Source organism: Nelumbo nucifera, chromosome 3 (assembly GCF_055504915.1).
Source record: "Nelumbo nucifera cultivar China Antique chromosome 3, China Antique-T2T, whole genome shotgun sequence".
Lineage (NCBI taxonomy): Eukaryota > Viridiplantae > Streptophyta > Magnoliopsida > Proteales > Nelumbonaceae > Nelumbo > Nelumbo nucifera.
The window spans coordinates 46,246,696-46,272,196 of NC_142651.1; the positions used below are offsets into that span (position 1 = coordinate 46,246,696).

At 37.8% G+C, this 25,501-nt stretch overlaps 1 protein-coding gene across 1 annotated transcript; it reads left to right on the plus strand.

Moving 5' to 3' along the window:
• The first annotated feature begins 15 nt into the window (after nt 1-15).
• On the plus strand, nt 16-20,260 carry LOC104611457 (uncharacterized protein At1g32220, chloroplastic). Its single transcript, XM_010278516.3, has 7 exons — nt 16-176; nt 8,233-8,335; nt 8,475-8,563; nt 8,645-8,700; nt 14,966-15,112; nt 19,479-19,604; nt 19,731-20,260. The coding sequence occupies exons 1-7, from the start codon at nt 16-18 to the stop codon at nt 20,009-20,011; spliced, it is 963 nt and encodes a 320-aa protein (XP_010276818.1). The 3' UTR covers nt 20,012-20,260.
• The last annotated feature ends 5,241 nt before the right edge of the window (nt 20,261-25,501 follow it).

Here is a 25,501-nt window from a genome sequence, read left to right on the forward strand (position 1 = left end):
TTTCGGTCTTCATGGATGTATGTGTCCTCGCTTCTCAGCTGCGAAGTACAGAGTCACAGACAACAAATGTCTTCTCTTTCGTCCTTCACTGCCGTTTCCAAACCTCCAGCCTTGCTCAAGAGATTTTCTGTTCCGACTCGTTCGAGTTCGTCTTGTCGATATTCTTCTATGAATCGGTCAGTGTTCTTTTTTCTCCCTTTCCATCACTGTTTTTTTTTTTTTTTTCATTTTCTTGTTTGAATCTCTCACCATCGACTGTTCCCCTAAAACGTTGTTGTGGCTATTGCTAATGTTGGCATTTCTTTTTCTTCCTTTTTGGGTCTTCTTTCCTTTAATTAGAAAATTTCCCTGAATTCTGGTGTTCAGTAAGTTTTTCCCTCGGTATAGAATAGTTATTGATGGTCAAGTTACTGGTTTCGAATCTGGTTTTTTTAATAGAAAAGTGTCATTGGTGGTTTTAGAACTTAGGTTCATAGAAACAAGCTCGATGTTTCACAGTTTTAGAGTGAGACACAATACTGATTGAGAACCTTTCACTGAAAAAATAATAAATAGCAGTAAAAAAGAGGCACAATCTACAAGGTTATTAAAAAGAATGTGCATTTTTGGTTCTTCAAATATCTAGATCCTCGCTGAATTGTTATATGGTTACCATTAATATTTTCAGTCACTAAAGCTTCTTTGGAGAACAACTCCATTTTTTGGTAGACAATCAGCAACACATTACCATATGTGCCTTGAGTTAGGTAATCTTCCTCTAAGCAGAGAACAATTCTTCTGGTAAGAACATTTGGTTTAATTTTACAATTATAACAATTCAGTTAAAAAGGCCATTGCCTAATGTTGGTCCCCGCTATCTAGGGGCTTGGGAGAGTGGATATGGAACTAACCTTTGGCATATTTTTTTGCACAAAGTGGTCTCTCTCAGTCTCTAAACTGCGTTTCCATGCTTGCTAGCCTGACAGTTTACCATTACACCAAGTAATGGCCCCTAAATACAACCATTCAATTTGCAGAAAAGAGGAAAAATAATGCGGAGTTGGATTTTCTAGTGCTATTTGGAGTTGGATTTTCTCTTTGTTTGGGTGCAGGTGGAATCTGACCACAGGTTTAAGTCAGCTGTTCGATCCCTCCTTTTTTGTGTGGCCTATAAAAAGAGGAAAATAATGTGGTGATGTATTAGAGCAGCCGCCTTGTGGACAATCTGGGAAGAAAGGAATGCAAGGGTTTTTAAGGGGGAGGAAAGAAGCTCTCAAGCTGTTGTGGAATGTTTCTTAACTAGGGCCATCCATTGGTTAAGAACTATGGACTTATTTTATACATTCTCCTTGATGATTTTTGGAGAAATTGGATAGTGGTGGCTAACAGTCATGCAAAGAAGGACAGGAAATCTGCAGTGTGGATGCCTCCACCTGAAGGATGGGTAAAACTGAATTTTGATGGAAGTTGCCAAGGAAATCCAGGCCCATCGGGGATAGGAGGGGTGCTGAGAGATAATGAAAGCAAAATATCAGCATTGTTTTCAGGCCCCGTGGGAATAGGAGACTCTAATATAGCTGAGATATTAGCGGCGGTGCAAGGTATTCAAATTGCAGAACAATTAGGAGTTCAGCACTTGGTAGTTGAAGGGGACTCTGAGATTGTAGTGGGATGGCTCAAAGAACCAGCTTCAGCTATGTGGCGACATAGAGATACGTTAAGGAAAGTCAACTGGATCACAAGAAACATGACTGTTACCTTTCTTTGGGTGGGAAGATCAGCAAATTCCTTAGTGGATGGGTTAGCTAAGCAAGGGGCTTCAAGGGAACATTTATTTTGGGCTGCTTTGTAATGCTAGTTCTGGTTAATTCTGGTCAATTCTGTTTTTAATTTGATGTAATACTTGTTAGAAGAGGTAGCAACTCGTGCCTCCTCTTGGGTCTACTGTATTGTCTCATATTTCTGATTTAATAAATCATACTCATTTATCGAAAAAAAAAACATTTATTTGCAGAAAAAGAACTTTTGTAACCAAAGTGCTTGTTTGAAATCCACATCAGAAATGGTGTCCTATTACAAAACCCATTCCTTATTCTACTCAAAACTAAGGCACAATATCATAAGAAGCTCAAGTGCTTAGAACTTTATATTTCATGTATGCTTGGCATTGAATTATTAAAAGAAAAGGTGGCTCCATTACGTAGGATGGTCACAATAATTGACTTAGCTGAAGTCCCAACTTTGAACTGATATTCTCTATTGGGTAAGAGCACAGATAGACAGTTGGAGTATCTTTTTTCGTTTGGATCAATAGTCGGAGTATCAAAGTTACCAACTAAAGTTCAATGCAACACTTTACTGAGTTGTAGGTCCTGATCATCTTCTTATTTAATCCTCACTCTGGATTCTTTTCAAACTTCTTCTATCTCACCTTCTTCAATGTTCTCCTTTATGGTTCCTCACACACCCAAAGTTAAAAGGAATTTAGATATTATGTTCTAGCAACCTATATTGTCCAGTTCAAGGTTCAAATTTCGATACAATACGCTCTGTATCAGGCATATCAGATAGTCCTTGCCAACAGGGCAGAGCCAAGGTGGAAGGACGGAGCCACGCTTCAAGACCTGTGATCAAGAAAGGAAGTCAGAGGCCCGAGGGGTTACCCCCGGGTAGGCACTCTGACGCCCAAGTCAGTAGAAGGTGGAGGACGGTCGGGCCGAGCAATGAGGGTGCTGGTCCGAGCAAGAGAACAGTATGGGTGCTAGAAGTTGGAATCCCTTACCTTGAGCGGGAGATACATTTTTATAGCCGAAGGTCCGTGTCCTGGTCGGATTAGGCTTCCAGGGTTGCTGGGATGAGGTTAACCACCGAGGTCTTTGGGATAGAGTCCTAATCCCCAGCGGAGTTGTCCTCACCCCTCCTCTTGTTCTTGGTTGTTCTTATCCGCGTGACGTGGGGCTGACATGGCTGAGAGGATAAGGTAGGGGGCCACAGAGATAGCATAGCGCGGTCATGGCTGCGGAGTCGGTGTATGTCGTGGAGCTGGCCGGGCGGTGCCGATGTGGCCAAGCTGTCTGGGCAGCCACATGGCATTTAATGTCAACTCAACCATGACCCGAACAATATTGTATCGGCAAGCGCCCGATACTTCAAATATGAGGCTTTTGGTATTTTGACCAATTTCAGAGGTTAGGCAGGATTAAAACTGATCACCCTGACTAATTTTTGAATAAAAAACTAAAAAAAGGAATGTGTGTGGTTGAAACACCCAATATGCACCATCCGGCATATTAGGGTGTATTGATATTTTGAACCTTGGACTCCAGTCTTACATTTAATAGGAAATTGGAATCGTCTACTTCCAACAATAGAAGTTGCTTAGGTGACGAATATACAAAACCGGGTTTGGAGGGATAGATTTGAAGAGGTATGGAGTAAGGGTATCAGACAAAGAGTTTGAAGGAGATGGATTAGAAGAGAACTCGACTTGCCAAGGGATAGTCATAAGGGATATGGAGCAGGGGTATCAGTCTATCAGACAAGAAGTTTGAAAGAGATAGAGTTGAGGAGAACTTAACTTGTCAAGGGAATGAAGAAATTTTAAAGGAAGGATTTCAAGAAGCAAGGAAAGGAGACATTGGCACAGTGTGTTGCTCAAAAGCTTAACCAAGGAGAGAGTACAGAACTAAACTGTTACAGGATAATATTGACATTGAAGGTGAAGATGATGAAGAAACTAATTCAAGTGAAGAAGAAGATGTTCCTATTGATAAAACCCACGCAATTGAAGGTTCAGTTGAGTTGGAGACTGTGGTGAATACAGAGGTAAAGGTGAGAAAGTCTTTGGGCTTGTTCTTCTTAGGAGAGGAGGAATTTTCTAGGAAAAAGTTCAAGGAACAAGAAGAGAAATTTGGAAATCCTGGGGTTAAGATTGGAGTAGAACCTGAAGGAAATTATAACCTCATGGCAGAAGAGGTTCAGGAAAGATTGAGGCCTGTTGGAAGTGTAAAGAACACTGACAAAGAAGACGAAAATTCAGAAACATATCAGACTTTTGAGTTGAACGCAATCTTGGAGTTAGAAAGGATCAACAAGCATTCTGGGGTTCTGAATGATCTCAAGAACACTGAATGGATGCCACCTGGGGAGGAGTTTATTAAGCTGAACTTTGATGGGAGTAGCCGAAGTAATCCTGGACCTTCAGGTATAGGAGGAGTGCTGAGAAACAAAAGCAGTAGTATTATATCATTGTATTCAGGTCCTGTGGGTGTGGGAGACTCTATAAGGGCCGAATTACTTGCTGCTGTGAAAGGAATCCAGCTCGCAAACCAGCTAGGAATAGAGCATCTGATTATTGAAGGGGACTCCCAGGTGATAGTGGGTTGGTTGCAGGATCCGGACTCCGTGATCTGGGGCTATAGAGGTCTTCTCAAAAAGGTTAAATGGCTAACAAGGAATATGACAATCAGAGTTCAGTGGGTAGGCAGATCAGCAAACTCAATGGCTGATTCACTTGCAAAACAGAGGGTTTCTCGGGCTACTTTATTTTGGGCTTCTGTGTAATTTCTTTTGAACCTATAATTCTGTAACTAGTTTTTAAAGGAAAGGTTGCACCTCGTGCCTTTCCATGGGTTGCCTGTAACTCTTATTTGCTGGTTTAATAAAATCTTACTCATTCATAAAAAAAAAGGATCTCAAGAAGATTTCTTTGGCAGTGAGACGTTTCACAAGTCAGAGAAATCTCAGAAGTGTTTAGATCTCAAAAGTGTTTTCCAGATCGAAAAGTGGTTTATTTGGGGTTGGTCCAATCAAGAAAGTGAAGAAAAAAAGGTGAACTGTAAGAGGAGTTAGAGAGGTCCTTGCTTAATGTCTAAAAGATGAGCATTGGAGCAAGTACTTTGATGGTTAAGTTGACTGGTTGTACTTTTCTATTAGCTGGTTTTTGGTTTGGTGAGGGGTTTGGTATTGCTGTTTCATCTGATGAATAATATTTCATTTGAGCTTGGAGCCTTGGATAATTGAAAGTGGAGTTTGAGTGGGATTTTTGGTTAGTGTCAAGGCTTAGTTGAAAGTTTGAGTTCTATTTCGGGTCAGAGAGTTGGGTGCTATGTTTTTTGTGTTATGCTTGTAATGGGTTGGAGTTATGGCTGGGAGTCGTGATGTATTTTTCTTTCTTTTTCTCAGGTGACTGTCGGCCACCTTCCTTGTATTTCTCGTTTTTTTAATAAATTTTATTTTTATTACCCCAAAAAATTACCAAGGTGCCTTGGTATCCCATCTCTGCGTGTTCATAGAACTCTGAATTCTATTAAGTGGGGTAGAGGGTTGTATTAAAGGGTTAATTATGGGCTCGTTTGGCAAGTCTTTTTGGGAAGATCTTCTGGTAGCTCCGACAGTCAAAAGACACATTGAGCTTTTGCATGAAGATCTGAGCAGCCTGAAGCTAGTTTGGCAGATACACGTCTTTCTGTGCGTCTTTCCGTGTCTTTCTGCACGAGAATAAAACGCAAAAGACGTGAAAAGCTTCATTTTGACTTCCCGAAATCAGCCCAAAATGTCTCGCGTCTTTTCGGCGTTATGGCTTTCGGCGGCTAGATCTTCGCGAACCAAACGGGAATAGACTGAAAATCAGTCTGCCTGGCTTGTAAACAGCCAAAAGACCACGCGGAAAGACATGCCAAACAGGCCCTATCTTGATAGAGAGTTGTATGCAAGGTAAGGCTCTGGAGCTAAAATTCTAGAGTAAAGTGGATCTGAGGGCTATAGAGAGACAAAAAGAGGAGCTAGTAGACATCATAGCAGACCTGGACAGGATGGAGGAATGTAGAGTACTGGCATAAGAGGAAACAAACACTGAGCAGAGTGCAAAATATATCCATGATTGGGTGACTTATCAGGAGGATTTGATGTGGCAGCAGTGAGCTCAAGGGAAACGGCTTAAGAAGGTAATACTAATATGAGAATTTTCCATAAGATGGCAATTGCCAGGGGGAGAATACAACAAAGTGATTCTGGGTGGTTGGTAGTTTGATGGATAATGAAGAAGAGATCAGAGACGTTATTATTGACTTCTCCATTTTATACAAGGAAACATGGCCCACCATCTTCTGCTTGAGAAATCATGTGTGTTCAATAGAACCTCTACTGAAAATTATCAAAAAAAAAAAAAGGAACCTCTACTGAACAAGCTCCTTAGTGGGTGAAATGGCCTAAAATGACAGCCACTAGGAATCCACCCCATACTTAATGACTTATTCACTTTTCAGCTAACTCAACTGTTATCAAGGGGCTTCACAGTTTCCTGTCTCACTTCAAGTCAAAATGCAACTAAGCCTTCTGCTTTCAATTTTCCGTTAAGACCAGCAAAGAGTGAAGTGAAGCATCTAATCTCCTCTCCAGCCAATCCATTATTACCAGTCCCCACAACCCCTTGATAGGAAACTTCCCTAGGAGAAATCATACCAGCTTCCTCTTCCTCTTTGCATTTGATCCTCTCCTTGACTTAGGCCCATCAGAGTTCATTGCCAGTGAAACAATATTGCTTGGTGGAGAAAGCTGATTGTGGACAAATATGGAGTGGATTGGGGTGATTGGAGATCCAATTCTCCTATTTCAAGAGGGATAAGCTCCATTTGGACAGGTATAATGAAGAATGCTAATTTATTTGAGGAAGGAACCGGTTACAACTTGGGAAATGGGGAAAGAATTAAATTTTGGAAGGACGCTTGGTGTTCTGAAGTTTGTCTGAAAGATGCCTTTCCTCTCTTGTATCAAATTTCTGTAAATCAGGACTCCTTGGTGGCTGAGAATTTCAATGTGGATGGTAACTCTTTCAGTTGGAACCTAACTTGTAGGAGGCACCTCTTTGACTGGGAAATTGAGGAGTATGCAATTCTGTTGGGCCTGCTCCAAAACCAGAGGATTGACCCAAACATGGAGGATGCTTGGAGATGGAAATGGGAAGCTGATGGCAGGTTTTCTGTAAAGTCTATGTTCAGTAAGTTGATAAGTTCAGGTCAGGAAAACTTTCCGGCTGGGCAGATTTGGAGCTCAATCAGTCCTTCTAAAGTGAAGTTTTTGCTCTGGACAATGGCTTTAAATAAATGTCTATCCAAAGTTAATCGAGTGAAACGTGGCATACAGATTTCGGACATGTCATGTGGCTTATGTGGTGGGGTAGTAGAAACTACTGAACATCTGGCCTTACACTGCCCAGTCTCGAATTATATTTGGAGGCATTTTCTTCAAGCTTTGGAAATCAGCTCGGTAATGCCAAATTCTGTGAAGGATCTGCTGTTGTGTTGGCAGATTGAGGGTCTCAGCAAGAAAGGTATCTTGGTTTGGAAGACTATCCCGGCTGCTGTGCTTTGGACTATCTGGATTGAAAGAAATAACAGAATTTTTCAGGGCAAAGCTAAATCTTCAGAGGAAATGGTGCAGAAAGCTGTGGGTAAACTTGTCCTGGGTGTCGGCAACGGAGGTGATTAAAAATCAGAATTTGAGTCTGTTGTTTAGATCTCAGAACGGAATGTATCTGTAATTTGCGGTGGCTCTAGGCAGCCTCTAATGGCCTAGGCTCCTTTGTACTGGTTCTTGTTTTAATAAATTACCTTACCTTTTCAAAAAAAAAAAAACAATATTGATGGATTTAGATATTACTTAGTGATTTCTGCATCTCCACACCAAAAACACATTGTCTTCCTCAATTCTTTTCTCCATTCCACTTTCCACAAAGTCTTTTACTTGTATTTGTGCCCTCCAACTAGGACAGTTGGATGAGTTTCTGACGACTTGGTTTGAGTTTAGATAACAGCTCTAAGATGATTCCAGTTGGTTAGAGAATAGATGATTATTGGTGTTTGTCTTGTTGTATATTGCAGTGGTTAAGTAACTTTAGTTCCAAATACAAGGAAACTGATGTGTGTTACCTGAGTAAAAGACAAATTATTATGCAGGAATACTCATCTGTGTTGTGGTCCTTGTGGATTTTATGACCTGTCCTGTAACCCCTTCACATCAGGATTCAGGAATATCTTGACCATGTTCTTTTTTGGTAAAGAATATCTTGACCATGTATTTTTTGATAGATAGAATATCTTGACCATGTTGGGATCAGTTCAGCTGAAATTGTTGGTGGTTGCTTGCCCATTTCACTTATTCTTCCTTTTTTTAATATGTATATTGTTATAAAACTGAAAAGGATGGTAACTTTGATGCTTCCCTGCTAAAATGTATTCCACTTCTGTCATATAGCTTGTGTAGGTTCAGTGTAAGCTGCAATTATGCTGGGTCATACATAAATGAGGACTATGCAGCTGCACCAATAGATGTTGTGGCTGATGTGAAGACCGAACGGGTTTGCACTAAATAGAACCATTTCAAATTTCACTTATTTTATTTTATTTCCTATAAAAAATCACTTATTTTACCAATATGTCGTTCATTTTATCCATCTTAGCAAATCTGAAACCTCACTATGAAGTTCTCCTTAGTAGATTGCAGTTTTGGGAGGAAGTGGTTTTGTTGGTTCTGCAATATGCAAAGCTGCAGTATCCAAGGGCATAGAAGTTGTAAGCCTAAGCAGGTACATGGAAAGCTTTGTATGGAAGTTATATGTTTCTTATCCAGATTGTTTTTCTTCATTTACTCAAGTACTAAATTACAGGTCAGGGCGGCCTTCTTACTCAGATTCATGGGTCAACCAGGTCTCATGGATGGCAGGCATGTTCCTGTTCTTTAATTTTAACTTGAAAGTGGAACTTAAATATGTTGTGTTATAAGCTCTCGGTTTTAAAATTCGGTAACATTATAAATGAATAGATTCTCTCCTCTCAAAATTTTCACAGTACAAATTTACCTTTTCAACAAATTGATAGAACAAATTATAAATTAATTATAAATCGATAGAACAACTTATAAATTATAAATTAATAATTTATAATTTATTATAAATTTTCCTTTTACTTATCAACAAAAAAAAATTATAAATCATAGCATCAGATGAGATGCATATTCTGAAAGTTGAGCATAGTTTATTTGTCTTTTTAAATTTGGCATGCATAAAGTTAGAAAGTATTCAATGGAAAACTCTTGAGTGGAGATAGATATCCTTAGATTCTTTCTCACTTTTCTGTTACATTCTCCTTGACTTTTAAGAAAGAAGAGTCTAATAAACCAGTGGGCTCTGTGAGGAGTCTTCTCACACAGTTTGAAATGGATAGGAGACTCTCTTCTGGTAGTGATAAATTGATCTTTTATAGCTCTTGTAGACCATCCTCAGGGTCCAAATTTAAGCAGTTCAATACTGCTGTAGGACAATTCTGGGCATGTCATATTCCATGGTGGGTTTTTTTCTGTGGCCCTCCTCGACCCCAAAAACTAGTTCAGAACTTGGTGAAGGGTTGGTGCTCAGTGTGGATGGGGAGAAATCCCAGGTAGAAGATAAGATGCATTAGGCAGAAGTATGGCATATTTGGAAAATTTATGCCTTCTTCTATGCAGGGAAAGGATTTGGCCTTGTCTCCCAGCCATTGTTGGGCTTTGTGAATTTGTGAATCTAATGTCTACAGGGAGTCACCATTGGAAATATTTCTCTAGAGTCTAGAGCCAATCAGGTGATAGGTTCCTGAGTAAATCGTTTAGTGAAGAGGCATCTGGTTAATTGCAGCTGGTTCTTTTGGAGAATTAAGCTGTTCAAGATTGTACACGTTTGAGAAAGAGGTAAAGGTTAACAATATAAAATAAATGAAAATACAGTAAATATCTCATAGAAATAGGAAGTTTTGTGAAGAACTAGTGAAATGTCACTGCATTAAGCATTTTTTTTTCTTTAATAAGTAACAGTATCATCAGCCATCAATATATCACTTTAAAGTTGCAAAAGAAAATTTCAGAATTAACAATTCACATAAATTGTACAACATTGACATAAACAAGTGTGTCATCTTATATTCCAATGAATTGAATGCATTAAAAGAAAACGAAACTATGGTGCCTCAATTTCTACTTCAAGTTATTGCATTTTATCATAATATTACAATAAAGGGGTCATTAATTGGTGTAGTGGTAAAATCTCTGGCTAGCAAACATGAGAATGGGGGTTCGAGTCTGAGAGCTGCCACTTTGTGGCAAAAAAAAGTGCTAAAGGTTAGGACTGTGTCCAGTCTATCCCTCCCAAGACCACAGATAACTGGGACCAACATATTGAGTAATTACAATAAATGAATTTGGAGGGCTTTCATCCTTTGTATTTTATTAGTGTATAATTGGGAACATGATAAAACGGTGCCCTCACTTCTGCGTATAATATTTTTTTTTTATAAAAAGCTAGCTTAAAAGGTAAGAGCAATCTAGATGTATGCTTCCTGCATAAAGCACCATAGAGGCATATGCCTAAGTGTCTCCACGCCTCCACCATCTGCCTTCAGCACCTTTTAAAACATTGGGCACAATCTGAGGTCTTTTATTGAGTTGTCAAGAATGCAGTGTAAGAGATTTCCATGTGTCTTATATGACAATAGGAAGGAAGCTGAGAAATTTGGCCTGCTCCAATCTCTATTAACCATGACTCAAGGGATTTAGCTTCAAAAGTTTTAAGAGATGTAAAATCTATCACATGAGAAATGTCTTTTTCCTGGTCAGCTCATTGGCTTGGAGGTTGGTTAGTCTTATGATTGGTTCCTCTAAGCACAGACTGAAGAGCGTGCGGAAATGCACAAGAACGGCAATATTTTGGAGTATTGTAAGTTTGTAGCGAGAGGAAGTCTAGATTCTTCAACCATAGAAAATATAAAGTCAACATCATTATTGATTTGGTGATAGTAAGAGTAATTAATTGGATATTCACAAGGAAGGATTTCAAGGGTATTTTCATGGGTTCAATTCTGAGGGGGTGGCAAGTGGTGGTTGATCATACCCACAAAAAAAAGGTAATCCAAGCATGGGAAGTTTGGAACTTGGGAGGCTTTGGTTAGTGGAGTGACTAAAACGAATTTTGCTAGGTGAGTATCACTATCTGACTGAAGCTTGGGATTCTTTGGATGGTTTGAATGTTAACTTAGTTTGGATTCCTAGGGAACACAATCATACTGCAGATGGCCTAGCTAAATTTGGTGTGTGTTTGGAGCATCTGTATAGCGACAAGCTTCCTCCTTTGTAACTTGTAGGGGTTCCCCCCCTGCTTTGTATATCTCCTCTTGTCCCCCCCCCCTCCTCCCTCTCTTAATAAATTCTGGTTAAATTTTCTCAAAAAATTTTTTTGCTAGGTGTTATATAGGAAATTAAGGTCCAGCGGTATAAGAGGTATTCTTAGAGGCCACTCTAGCAATACCATTGTTAGGTACTGCCTAACTTAGGGACTCTTTCGAGGGAGCCTGCCTCCTGAATGAGAGAGAGAGAGAGAGATTGTATTCCCAAATCGATAAATCCCCTCCTAGCTTCCTTTCCTTATTTATATACTGCTGTTACAATTCTGTTATACCCGCATCTCCACTTGTCCAGTTTGTTAGTTAGTTTGTTCTAGTGGTTGGCTATTAGTTACATTCTTTAAAGGCTGGCGTGGCCTTTTCTTGTATACTTGTATTCCCTTTATTTGTGTCTCAACAGTCCCTCCTCCCTTGAAAGCGACCTTGCCCTCAAGGTCAAGATGTGGAAATCTATTCTGTAAATCCAAGTAAGGTTCCCAAGTTGCATCCTCAATTGGGAGACCTGACCATACCACCAATGTCTTTGGTTCGATGTGATCCCCTTTGCGTATCCACCTGAAATCTGTTCCTTAGGTTCTTGGAAGATCACTGAGAACTTCTGAAGTAGCTGCTGTAGTTGTGTGTGGCCTTCTTCGGATCTGCTTCCTTGGGCTAGAATGGGGCCGTTCCTGTGGGAGTCTATCTGCATTAATATGATGTGGGCTTGGTCTGTTGCCTATTTCCTTAGGGAGGCGAGACTAATGGGTCCTGGACCCTTGGACAGCTGCCCTTGAATATGCACCTGTGAGCTGCCCACTTGAAAATCCATGGTGAGGCGGGCCCAATCACATATCACCGGCCCTAGTTGCCTTAACCATCGGACTCCAGAACTACATCTGCTCCACTGATTTCCAGGGGGTGTAGATCTACCTCGAACTCATGTCCTTGTATCTTCATCTTTAATTCTGTGCACGTACTGTTGCACACCAGGTTGCTCCCATTAGCTACGTCCACTCGGAAGGTTGTACATGGTTGGACCGGAATCCCTAGTTGTCTGACCAATGTTTGGGTAATGAAATTGAGAGTGCTGCCACTGTCTATCAGAGCTGACACATGGCGCCCTTGTACCAGTCCGGTTACTCTCATAGTTTGAGAAGAAGCAAGACCGGTCAAGGCTTGCAGGGATACTTCCGAGTATTCCTTTGTCCATTGCTCCCATTCTTGGTTGTCCATTGGCTCTTCAATGTCTGTTGATTGCTCGACATATTCGGTTTCAGGTTGAAGGAAGAAAACTTGAGGGATCTTACAGCGATGGCCCGACCCAAATTTGTCTCCACATGCATAACAAAGGCCCTTTTCCCGTCGGGCTTGCATCTCAGCCCAGGTTAACCTCTTGGCTGAGTCGGGGCCTGAACCAGAGTTGGCGTCCTTGCCTGTGATTCCTATTCCTGATCTGGGCTCCGGTTTACCCAAGATACCTGGTTCTGGGTTCGGTATACCTAGTATGATCGCAGCTCCCAGAGGTTGATTAATCCTTCTTGCCCGATTCAGTTTGTCTTCATGTAGTCGAGCTAATGCTGCTGCTTCAAGAATGGTGGTGGGCTGCATGGCTTTTACCTCCAGCCGCAATTCTTCCCTGAGTCCACCAACAAAACTGCCGACAAGCGCGTTTTCTGGCCAGCCTTGCACGCACACAGCTAATCTTTCGAACGGCATCTGATAATCTTGGATGGAGCTGGTCTGTCGTAGCTTAGCGAGGCTTTCATCATAGTTCTCAAAGGCCGAGACTCCAAATCGCATAGTTAAGGCGTTGGTGAAGTCTGCCCATGTGGCTCTTGGGTGTCGTCGCCAGTACCACTGGTACTAGACGATTGCCTCTCCTTCCAGGTGTGCAGAAGCTAATGAGACACGATCAGGTCCCTGTGTGTCGTGGTAATCGAAGTATCTTTCTGTTCGCAGAAGCCAGGATGTGGGATCTCCCCCTACGAAGATGGGAAACTCGATTCTTGCTGTTCTTGATCCGCTTCGATGACTGGTGTCACTGCGCTCTTCCTGATTCGACGCAGGTGGTGCCTGTGCCAGTCATTCAAGCAAGGATGCGAAGCTTTTTTTGATTTCTTTGACATCAGCCGATATTCTTTGCATTTCTCCTTCCATGTTGTTGATTCTGTTCTCCATTGCGGATGACCTTGTGCTTGGCATCTTGGCTCTGATACCAACTTGTTAGGTACTGCCTAACTCAGGGACTCTTTCGAGGGAGCCTGCCTCCTGAATGAGAGAGAGAGAGAGAGAGAAAGAAAGAGAGATTGTATTCCCAAATCGATAAATCCCCTCCTAGCTTCCTTTCCTTATTTATATACTACTGTTACAATTCTGTTATACCCGCCTCTCCACTTGTCCAGTTTGTTAGTTGGTTTGTTCTAGTGGTTGGCTGTTAGTTACATTCTTTAAAGGCTGGCGTGGCCTTTTCTTGTACACTTGTATTCCCTTTATTTGTGTCTCAACAACCATCGTGAGCTTTTTGGGGCCAGTTGAGGAAGGCAATTCTTTGAGGTCTGAAATTTTGTTACTACTAGAGAGTCCAAGCTGGTCTGGTTCTCAGGTTGGACTGGGTTGATTATAGAAAAAACCTGTTTTGTTCTTAACGGATTTTCTTTTTACTTTAAGAAAAAAGAGATTGTCATGTTGCTGGTGGTGGATGCCGTGATTATCTGTGGTCCCACAGGTTTCTCATTTGAGATGCTAGAGCTTTAGCTTCTAGGGTGAACAGCTTGTTCAGGTGGGCCCTTAGATCAGTCAACTCTAGCTCACTATAGCAAGGGGAGGAGTAAGGTCTGAAATCTGAATTGGCATGTGTGTCAGTGTGTGTAGGAGGATTTCTCCAGACCTAGAGGTGCAGCAAGGAGACTAAGCTGTACTATTTTATATTATGTTTTGTTTTATTGTGTTTTTAACTATATATGGGACAACCTTGTGCTGTGTTTAGTGCAATGGTAAAATCTCGGGGTAACAAGAATGAGAATATGGGTTTGAGTCTGAGAATGGCAACTGTGTGTCCCAAATCCCATGGATCTATAAATTTGCTAAGCAATTCAGATTCCACAACTTGGAATTGGAAGGGGACTCTCAGGTGGTCATTTCATGGATCTATACACACTTTTTGGTATATACAAAGCATAACAAGGGAGCTGAATGTTGTCTTTAAATGGGTGAGAAGATCAGGAAATGGGATTGTGGATGTTTTGGCTAAACAAGGGACAGCTAGGCACCAAGTGTTTTGGGCAAAATTATAAATTATAAAGTTGTCTTTGGGGCGGAGAAAATCCCTACCTAATTTTAATACTTGAACTTGATATTAATGAAATCTCTTTTAACTGATAAAAAAAGCGACTATGTGAGCGAAAAAGGCTAAAAGTCCATCCATATCTTTTATATGCCTCCGAAGGACCTGGATAGCCTGGGTCATCACTGGGTAATAGCCAGTTGGCTTTGTTAAAATATTCTCTCAAAGGGCCATAAAAGCAATCATGGTCCTTTTTGTGTCCCTTGAAGAGATGGTGTAAAAAGAAGATAAAAAAATAAATAAAAGTTAGGAATTCTAGAAGTGTTTTGGGTGGGCATCTAGTGGTTATCAAGATAGTTTTGGTGGTGGGGTGGTTATTTGTTTTCACTTTTGTTGTCGTTTTTTTTTTTCTTTTTGGATTCACATCTGCATGTGTTTTTAAGTGATAATTATCTGATCTCTTTAATCTAGTTTTTACATGCTTAGTAGTTCCTCTAAATCTTTTGTGTTATTTGTGCAGGAGACGTCTTCTATGCAAAGTGGGATGAAGTATTGGTTGGAGCTACTGCAGTTGTTTCAACACTTGGAGGCTTTGGAAGTGAGGAGCAAATGAAAAAGATAAATGGAGAGGCTAATATCTTGGCAGTAGGTGCTGCAAAGGATTTTGGTAAGGACTTATCCAGGTTCTGTTTTCCTATTAGATATGCTATTCATAATTTCATACAGGAAAGGAGGTTTTTCAGAAAGTTGGAACTTAGCCAGCTCAATGTTGGTATTAGTGCCAATTTCCAACAAAAAAGGCCATTACTCAATGTTGGTCTAGCTATCTGGGTCTTGGAAAGGGTTGACTGGATACAGACCTAACCTTTGGCAAGCTTTTTTTTCACAAAGCAGCTGCTCTCAGACAAAATCTCACTGCCCACTTGTCAGCTTGAGATTTTACTATTACACCAAAGAATGGTTCCTTGGTGCTACACAACCAATGCTTTATCAATTCATTGACTAATCTATTTGACTACTATTCTTTTCTTCATAGATTCATGGCGCCTGCATCTTCAAATCCCCTAATGTAGGGCAGCCAACAGAAGCCCAATCTCTTCTTAAGAATATTACCTTCCTTGACAAGTCCTATTGGTCAAATTGCCTGATGTTTGATTCCCTGAGTAATTATGAGACTAGTAAATGTGCACATGCGTTGCACATGGAAATTTTAAGTTATAGTAACGATTATTATTATTAATATTTTATTAAATTTTGTTATACCATTTTCATCATTAATAAAATACTTTTTACATATCATGCTTATTTTCATTTAGTATAATGAATATATAATATTAGAGATATGCCCAATTCTTTTTATTTTTCTGTATTTTTATATTTTATTTACTTTTAACTTTTTATTATTTAATTATGATATTAATGATTAATCCATTTGTTCCAAATGGTTGAATTGTTTACCCACCACCAAGAGGGAAGAGAATGGTTTTGTTTTCAAATTACTTTTCAAAATATTTATTTTTATACTATTGAAATTAATATTGTGGATTTAATTAGTAGAATTTAATGATGAGAAAATATATCTTAAATCTAGGATTTAATGAGAAAACATACCTTAGATACGGGACTTGATGAGAGAGAGAATAGGAAAATAGTTTTATTTCCAATTGGTTTTAAATTTTATATTCCATTTCTATCATTAATAAAAATATTTTGTATTTATCATACTTACTCTTGTTTAATATGATGAACATATGATGATAAAGATGTTCCCAAATTTTCTTTAATTTTTATTTCTTTTTCATTTTATTTATTTTTGAAATTTTATTATTTAATTTTGTCAACATATATTCCATTTCCATTATTAATAAAAATATTTTGTATTTATCATACTTATTCTTGTTTAATATGAAGAATTTATGATGTTAAAGATGTTCCCAAAATTTTCTTTACTTCCTATAATTCTTTTCATTTTATCTATTTTTGAAATTTTATTATTTAATTACGACAACAAGGGTAGGCCAATTTGACCCCAAATGGTTTAATTTCTTACCACCACCTAGATGAAAGCATTGTTTTTTTCTAGGCTGATTTTGAAACTACAAGTTTTTATGTTATTGGAATTATTATGTATGGATTTAATTAGTGGAATTAAATAAGAAAATGTACTAATTTAATTAGTGGAATTTACTAATGATAAGAAATAAAAATGCCTAAAATATATGATTCAATGAGGGTGAATGAGAGTTAATACTTTAAATGCAGGATTTAATGAGAGGAAATTAAATGCACCTTAAATGCGGGATTTAATGGGCATAATCAGGTTAGAGTCATGGAGGTATGCGGGATTTAATGGGCATAATCAGGTTAGAGTCATGGAGGTGCGGAAGACTGGGAAGTGGAAGTGCTTCGTGCAAGTCTAGTAGGAAGAATTGTAGGTACAAAGGTGGAAACGAAGGGGTTTGAGAAATGAGCAATGTTAGAATGGAGAAGAGAGAAGGTTTTGGGGGTGAGAAAGCTCAACGCAGAACTGTTGCTAATTATGTTCAAGAATAGAAACTTCTCAGAGCAGGTTTTGAAGGAGGAGAGAACAAAGGAAAGAAATTTCGATTTAAGACTGGGATGGTGGACACCAGCAGCCGGAGAGGTGAAGAAAAGGAGGGGAGTGACGTGGATAAGCATAGTGGGGAAATAGCAGCAACATGTGGAAACCTGATTAGGTTTGATGACAGAAACAGGAAATAGGAGAAAGTAGATGTGGCAAGAATTTTGGTGGAAGTGGAAGATGTGAGTGAAATTCCTCAAGCTCTAAGACTGGTATTTGCGGGAGAAAGCTACGAGCTGAGACTGTGTGTGGAAGGAATGGACAGAACGTTTAGTAGGATAATAGAGCAACAGGAGGCAAATAGTTTCCAGGAAGAACGGAGGAAGGAGGATGAATCAGGGAGGAAGAAGAAAGAAGAGAGCTCAATCGGTGGTGCAGAGGAGAGGATGGAGAAGAAGGGGAAGTTGAAGAGACGAAGAGAAGAGGAAGAAGATGCTGAGCTGGAAAAGGCAATGAAAGGAAGGCTACAAATGGACGGTGGGGATGAGAGAAGAATTGAAAAAAAAAGAAACGGGTGGGAGTCGATGGGTCATGGGATAAAATAGGAATTACATCAAAAGAAAAGGGGAAGAAGCTAGAGAGAGAGGAACCGGTGCCAGCCGGTAAGTTAAAGAAGTTTAACAGTCTAAATAGGTTGGCGGTTAATCTTAAAGCAAAGGCGAGATTTAAAAAGAAGGGACTGAAGAGGGGCATTTCTGGAAAAAGATACATTCGGCTGAATGAGAAGAAGTTCGATTGTCTGAGAATAGATCGACTGCTCACAGAGGGAAAAGAAGAGGAGAAATGATCTAGGTAGTGATGAGATATGATAATGGAAGAGAGAAAAGAGGACAAGGAGGTGAAGAAGACAAGAGAGGGCCACCAAGAACGGGGGAGGAGCTCCAATCCCAGAAGACAGAGACAGCGGAAAAAGCCCACAGTGCGGGGAGAAAAGATGGAGTAGGAGAGAAAAAAAGTAGATGATGGATGTCTTGATCAGGCGAACTGCATAAAGAAAAGGGACATAATAGGGAGGAAAAATTTAATGACGGACAAGGAGAAGTGACGGAGTTGCAGGGGAGTTCCTTCGAACAGGGAGAGGAGCATATCTCTTCTCCAAAGAATATTGTTTCGGAGGAAGAAGGAGCAGAGGAAGGAGGGAAGGTAAGAAGAAAAACCGTGACTCTATCTATACTGATTCGACTCCAAGATCCAAGGAAGTGAGTCAATACTTCGTACTGGACACTCCTCTACTAGAAGGGTTAAATAAGGAGATTAGTGAGGGTGAAGAGAGTTTAAAAGGAGGAGAAAGGGAGAAAACAAAGACAAATAGAAGACAGAGAGCAGGGGAGGAAGGGGGAGAATCTCAAAACAAGGTTTATAATAGGAAAAGGAGACAATCGGGTCTACTACAGAGTCAGGAAGAGGGGAAAGGAATGAAGTTAACAAAATAAGGGAGGTGGAAGGAAAGGAGGTAACTGTGTACTCCCCTCAAATTGTTCGAAATGATTCAGAGGTAATACAAGGTGGGAAGGTAAATATAGAAAAGTTGGTAGAGAGGGAGATTCAGATTGGGAAATCACTTGGGTTAGTCTTCTGGGGAGGGGAAGGTTTTGCCAAAATAGCGTTCGAGAAATTTGAGCAGAAGAAGAAAGAAGAGAAAGAGAGAAAAAGAGAAATCCTAGAGAAAAACAAGGGGTGGAACGAGGAAGAGGAAGAAGAGGAAATTTTGGACGAGAACAAGTAAAGAGGAGTAGGATAGTTGGGGGGGTGGGGGAGAGGGATGAAGATTCTCAGTTGGAATGTGAGAGGTTTGAGGGATGGAAAAGATGGAAAGTGGTAAGAAATCTAATTAGAAACATCAAACCAGATGTGGTATTGTTGCAGGAAACAAAACTGGAAAGTTTTGACTTGAGGTTGAAACTGGATATTTGGGGAGAGGAGGGTGCAGAATGGGTGGATCTACAAGCTTCGGGATTGGCAGGAGGGGTTGTCATAATTTGGAGCTCAGAAGTCTCCAAAGTTGGTTTATTGGAAAATTTCTGGAATTCATTTGAGTTACAGCCTTGTAATGTTCTCAGTTTAATGTTCTGGACATGTAATTGAAGTATGTTCTCGATGTTGTTGGTGTGTCATTTAGACAACCAATGTGATCGGATGTAACCTTTTCTTTCTTATTGATTCTTCAAAAAAAACTTAAATGCACTGAATAATAGTATTCAAATTACATTTTCTGCCCTCACAATAAAGAGGGACCATATATTTAAAAAAAGGGGATATTTTAGTCAAGAAAATTTTCAGAAATCTTAGACCCTGCTCGAACTTGTTATAGTAGTATACATTAGGACACACAATGTTGTAATTTCTTGATAGCATCAACCATCGATTATACTTTCTGTGTATAATACTTGAAAGATATCAAAAGTCATGTTCTTTATATTCTTCAATGCAGGAATTCCCAAATTCATCTTGATCTCTGTGCATGATTATAATCTACCATCATTTCTACTTTCATCTGGGTACTTCACTGGAAAGAGAAAAGCAGAATCAGAAGTTCTTTCCAAATACCCAAATTCTGGTAACCCCCATCTTGATGGTCTCTGACTCAGTCCTCCATCTATTTTTTCTTTCTTCACCACACGTTACTGTGTTTTTGGCTTTTGCTGTTTGTTGCCATAGGTTCTCAAATTCAAAGATTCTGCAGGTGTGGTGTTAAGACCAGGTTTCATATATGGGAGACGGAAAGTTGATGGCCTTGAGATTCCACTTGATCTGATAGGGGAACCAGTGGAGAGAATTCTTCGTGCAACTGAAAATTTTACAAAGCCATTGAATTCTCTTCCAGCATCTGATATTTTCTTGGCCCCACCCGTGAGTGTTGACGATGTTGCCCTTGCTGTGATAAATGCAGTAGTAGATGATGACTTCTTTGGCGTCTTCACAATTGAACAAATCAAGGAAGCTGCAGCTAAAGTCAGGGTGTGATTACTAGAATCAAACATTGTTAGAACAGTTTCACTTCTGAGAAACACCAAACTGTACAATGCCTTAGATTTTGAAAACCCATGTCTGAGACATTATCAAAAAAAAAAAAAAAGTTGTGGGATCTCCAGTACAGTCCCCTAAAGGTTGTTGTATGGATGACCTCTTCAGCTATGAAAAATTTCCTTGTATGATGATATTCTCAAGGTAATTCTGAAAATATACAAGGTGATTTTCACTGTTGGAAGAAAAGTACCTTGTCTTGCCTCTTCAAACATTTTGTTTTTTATCAATCAGAGGAACTTGGAAATTGGAATCCAAAATCAGGCCGGGGTGGGATGGCATACGAAAGATTTCATGCTGGACAACAAATTTGTTACTTCCAGCCTACCCTGCTGAAAATCAGTGGGGCTGCAAACTGATCAAATCGGATCAGATCTCATCAATCAGATTTATGTCGATTTATGTATGATTCGTATCGAATTCAGATTTTCACCTATTATACCGAAAACACTTGGAACCAATTAACCTATATCATAAAAATGACAACCAAGCAGGTGGTTGTTTATTAAATTCAGGATTTTGATTGGTCAAAGCCCTTTCAGTATCATGTCTTTTTGGTAGCAAAGATTTTTTTATAAATAAATTAAGTTAAAAATGATTAAAATATTATATAATTAATTAATAAAATGAACTTGAAATAACTTTGACGTTATATTTAATGAACAAAACTAATTAAAATTGAGCCTACGAAAATTTATTAAAAACACAACACAAATCAATATGTATAAAAGGACCCAGCTCAGGAGAGCACCTCTTCACTGTCATAGACCCTTCTAATTCTTTTTATTTTTCTGAATTTTTAAATGATAGAAATAACTCAAAGATATTGGTAACTCAATTGTCTTTAATTATAAGAGACTTTAGGAGTTCAGCTGTCATTAATTGAAATGTCTATTAAATATCTATTAATTTAATTTGGTATTAATTCTACTCTATTTATAATATTATAAATTTTATTTAATATAAAAACTAAATACAAATATTAATATAAGATTAGGTGCCTAATAATATTAAAAATAAATAAAATTAATTAATTTGTCTGACTCATTCCTAACCAAAATGGTCTATATTATTACTAACTCAATCCAAATTTAATTTTATATTGATCTCACACCCTACGATTTAACATAGCATTGATCTATATTGCATATAAAAAAAAAGATTGGGTCCATGTTAAAATTCAACCTTCGTGGAGCATGGTGAGTCAATGGTTCAATCATCTCAGCCTATGACATCATAATATATATATAAAGATGCAAAAATACAAAAGAAAATGCATCATGTCTTTATCATTGTAATTGGGTTGAGGTTGGATAGATCCAGCCACATCCCAATATGTTCTAATTATCGAAACTTCAAATTTAAATCAATATGAAATTTGATACATTGGACTTAGACCGGATTCAAATTTAATTTAGTTGTGCTTTATTGTGTTTAAAATAAAAAATAAAAGATTAATTAGATTTTAACTTATACATATAATATAAATTTATATAAATATTAAATATTGAATTTATTAATTATATACAATATCTATTTAGATACATAATTATATCACATACAAACAAAACTTACACAAAAATTGATAATATCTATGATATTATTTATTAACCATATTAAACAAAAAAAAAGAGATTTAATGTTTAATCTATGACCTATTGATTGGGTCTAAAGGTTTGATGGTTCAACCAAATGGACCACCAGGTCATTGACTAAGTAAGTTTAAGAGGCAAATACCTCTACTCAAGCTTATATTTGTCATCAGTTGAAACATTTTGTTTGATGTTTGAGCTTAATTAGTTTTAAAATCTGAAAAAGAGATATGTATTATCAATTAGGGACTCCTCTTGAAATAAGTTAATATTTTCTATGTAGGCTCAGAATGGAAGGAATACAAATACAAATATGTAAATATGTAGAGTGCAAAACCTATATTTTACATTATTTTTGTATGTATTTGTATGGTACATATTAGCATTTGTACTCTTTCCAAAGAGAGCAATAGTAAATTTTGTCATGTATTTCTACCATTACCATTCTCCAGCCTTGTTAACCCTCACCCTCTAAACCCTATTAAAGCTTCCAAAAGACCACCTATTACTAATAACTATACCAAAAACCCCTTCAAAATATTCCTACAAAGATTTTTTTTTTCAAGAGATTCCTACAAAGGAATCATGTGCAAAACTCACTTTCTCACCTTGAAGCCCAAAAATATTGCATAAAAATACTGCATTTTTCCATGTTTGAACTGGGCCATTTAAGAAAAATATATGGGCTCCAATAAAAGACAAAACAATAGCAATGATCTCGTCAACCCATTACAGAATGTCCACAAAAAAAAAAAATCAGCTATAGATTTTTTTGGTATGAATCAGCCATAAATTCAATAGTTTGATTGTTGACTCAAGGGCCAAGGCATGCCCCTTTTATAATGTCTTGTGACATTAATATACATAATCCAGCCCCACAACAAAAGTCTTCATATTTAAAGGGTAAATTATTGAAACCTCTCCTGAAGTTTAGTAATTGCAATTATTTTCCCTGATTTTTTAATGCAGCAAGTAGACTCGCTTTAGTAGAATCTTCTAAAAAGAAGGCATGAAAATTTCCAAAATACCCATGTAGTTACTATTGAGGCTGGTTTCTATGGAAAAAAACAATATAAACTTTATGAATAATAAAAGCAAAGAGAATTTAAAGTTACAACTTTACTTTGGAGTGATTGATAAGAAGGGAAAAATTTGAAAAATAAATCAATTTCAGAAAAGAGACCGAAAGGGTTTGGGGTAGTGATTCATATGAAGAGAAAATTTGAAAAATAAACATTTTTGTTAAAAGTAACTACATGAGTATTTTGGAAAATTTCATGCCTTTTTTTAGAAGATTCTACATAGGGGGTCTATTTGTAACGATGTCAGAAAGTTTAGAGGAGGCGATTACAATTACCAAACTTCAGGAGAGGTTTCAGAAATTTATCCTATTTAAAAAGAACTAACAAAAAAGACAATTAATCAATATACCCTATTTTCTCCATCAAACTCGTTTTCATTTTAATGACTTTATTTAAACCCAATTTGACATTGAAATATCTTGAGATATCAAAAAGGAGAAATCTGATGTCGACACCACAAGAGAAATGACATATAGTAAAGAAAAATGGGTTCCTTCAACCCAACCAACAGGCCAACACTGACTTAATGTCTATCAACTGATTTATTTGGTTGATGAATTGTAATTTCCCTATTCAATTGTAAAATTGCAATTTCCCTACTTTCTTCACGATCAAGAAACAAACCCCATTTGAACAATGGTGATCCGTTATTTTTATGATCAAATATACCAACACTGACCTATAAAAACAGGTAGGGCAAGCCCTCCTTTTTGAGAGTATTCAATTTTTATCTTGTTGAGGTGGTGGTTAATACATTGTGGTATGGTTGAAAATTTGGACCTCACTTTTTTCAAAAGTTAAAGCTATCTTTTTTTTCAAAAGTGAAGCCTATTTGATGTTATATCTGTTGATAGGTTTTTAGTATTAGTGGAAGAGCTTATGTGTAAATAAGAATTAATCATATATGATATATTGTGTTTATATTTAATTTTTATGATATGCACAAAACTTAAGACAAGTATTCGCTTGATAAATTACTAGTGTAATAAGTATATATTATGCACATGAACAATATATGGTATTTTGATTTAACGTTTACAATATGTATGGAACCCAAAGTAAGTATCCCATTTATAATATAGACATAGATGGATATAGCCCAAAAGAGGGTGTTCCACACAAGGTTTCATTTTTGAAAAGATCATATGTTTATTTATAATGCTGTGTAATTTGCCTTGTGATACTAGTTATGTTGATTGTGGGTCAAGTAGCTTGCCATGCGGGCATTAGGTGCAAAAAATGAATGTTTCATCTAAAATTTGAGTACATATTGGATCATCCATGACATCATATTTTTGTATTAATTGAAACTATTTGGTGGTTGAGAATTGAGAAATGAGAACATTTGAATTCCTAGTATTCCAAAAAAAATGAAGTTTTTGTGTATTTGAGATTTGAGAACATCCAAATTCCTAGTATTCGAAAAAATGGACTTTTGTGTTTCAATATTTGCACCAGTGGCATATGAATTCTTATTTTTCTATATATATTTGGGATAAGTGGACTGCAATCCACCTCAGAAATCTGAAATTGCAGCCCCCTTCTAGTCTACTAGTAACCCCCCTATAAACTGCATCCTGTTTATGAATTTGGCATTAATCCACGGGCAGGATTCAGTCCACCCCTAAAAATCTTAGCTCCACCCTAGGGGTGGACTGAACTATATTTTGGTCACCGGTTTCACTGTGGTGAAACATGAACTGCCATGGATGCCCCTTTATTTTGGCTCTATCAGAGGCTACATGACAGGGAGTAGCCCATCCCCCCAACCCTGGTGCAATTGGGATTCAATCCCAAGTCTCCGCTACAACCAAATGGAGACCTTACCAACTAACTAGTTGGTATTTTTCGCATAGACACCCCTTGGAGCTTTATTCTTTTCATCATAATATTCATCCTTAGCCTAAAACAACACAAATTAGAAAACCCAAAACTGCTACAAGATCTTACTAATCTTTAAGCTTTTTTTAAATCAACTAAAAAACAAACTACATATTTATATCTACTTAATGTTTTGAACATTTCAAGCTCAAAACAGAAGGGGAGAGTTCTATTCTTTTGCATTAAATGCTCAAGTGAAGAAACTTGATGCTCTTTTGTTTATTCTCTCCAACTATAATAAGTAATTTTACCTTGTCCATCTTGTATTTTTTCCATCTCTTGCTTATTTTTTAGTTTTTAATATTATTGATTACAAATTCTGTTGCTGATTATTATTTTGTTTTTCTACCTTTTAATGTCTATTGTTTGTTTCTACCAATTTGTTCCCACCTCCTCCACCTTAGATGTCCATTAAAAAGTACTTGGGAATATTACATGGATGAAGTTTAATCTATTCCTACCTCCTTGTATTGACCCTATTTTTTTTTCAAAGCAATGGAAATTCAAGTCATGTTTTTTTTTTCATTTTTTTTAAGTTTTGATAATCAAACCATTGAACTAGAACTTTTATAGAAGAATTCACATATTATATACTAGTGTAAGAGCACATTGCTATGCATATGTGCAAGTAAATGATAAAGATATAAATTGGCACTATACTTAAAGAGTTGGGCTACTTTTTATTCATCCAAGTGTCTAGGTGGTTTTCATTCAAGGACTTACAATTATTAAGGCTGCGTTTGGAAACGATGCAAATAAGTGTGAATGCAAATATATAGAGTGTAAAACGGCTCATATAAATTATAAAATTGGGTTAGTTTTGCACTGACAAATTTATCTTCTTATCAAACAGACTTTCAGCTGTAATAGATGCA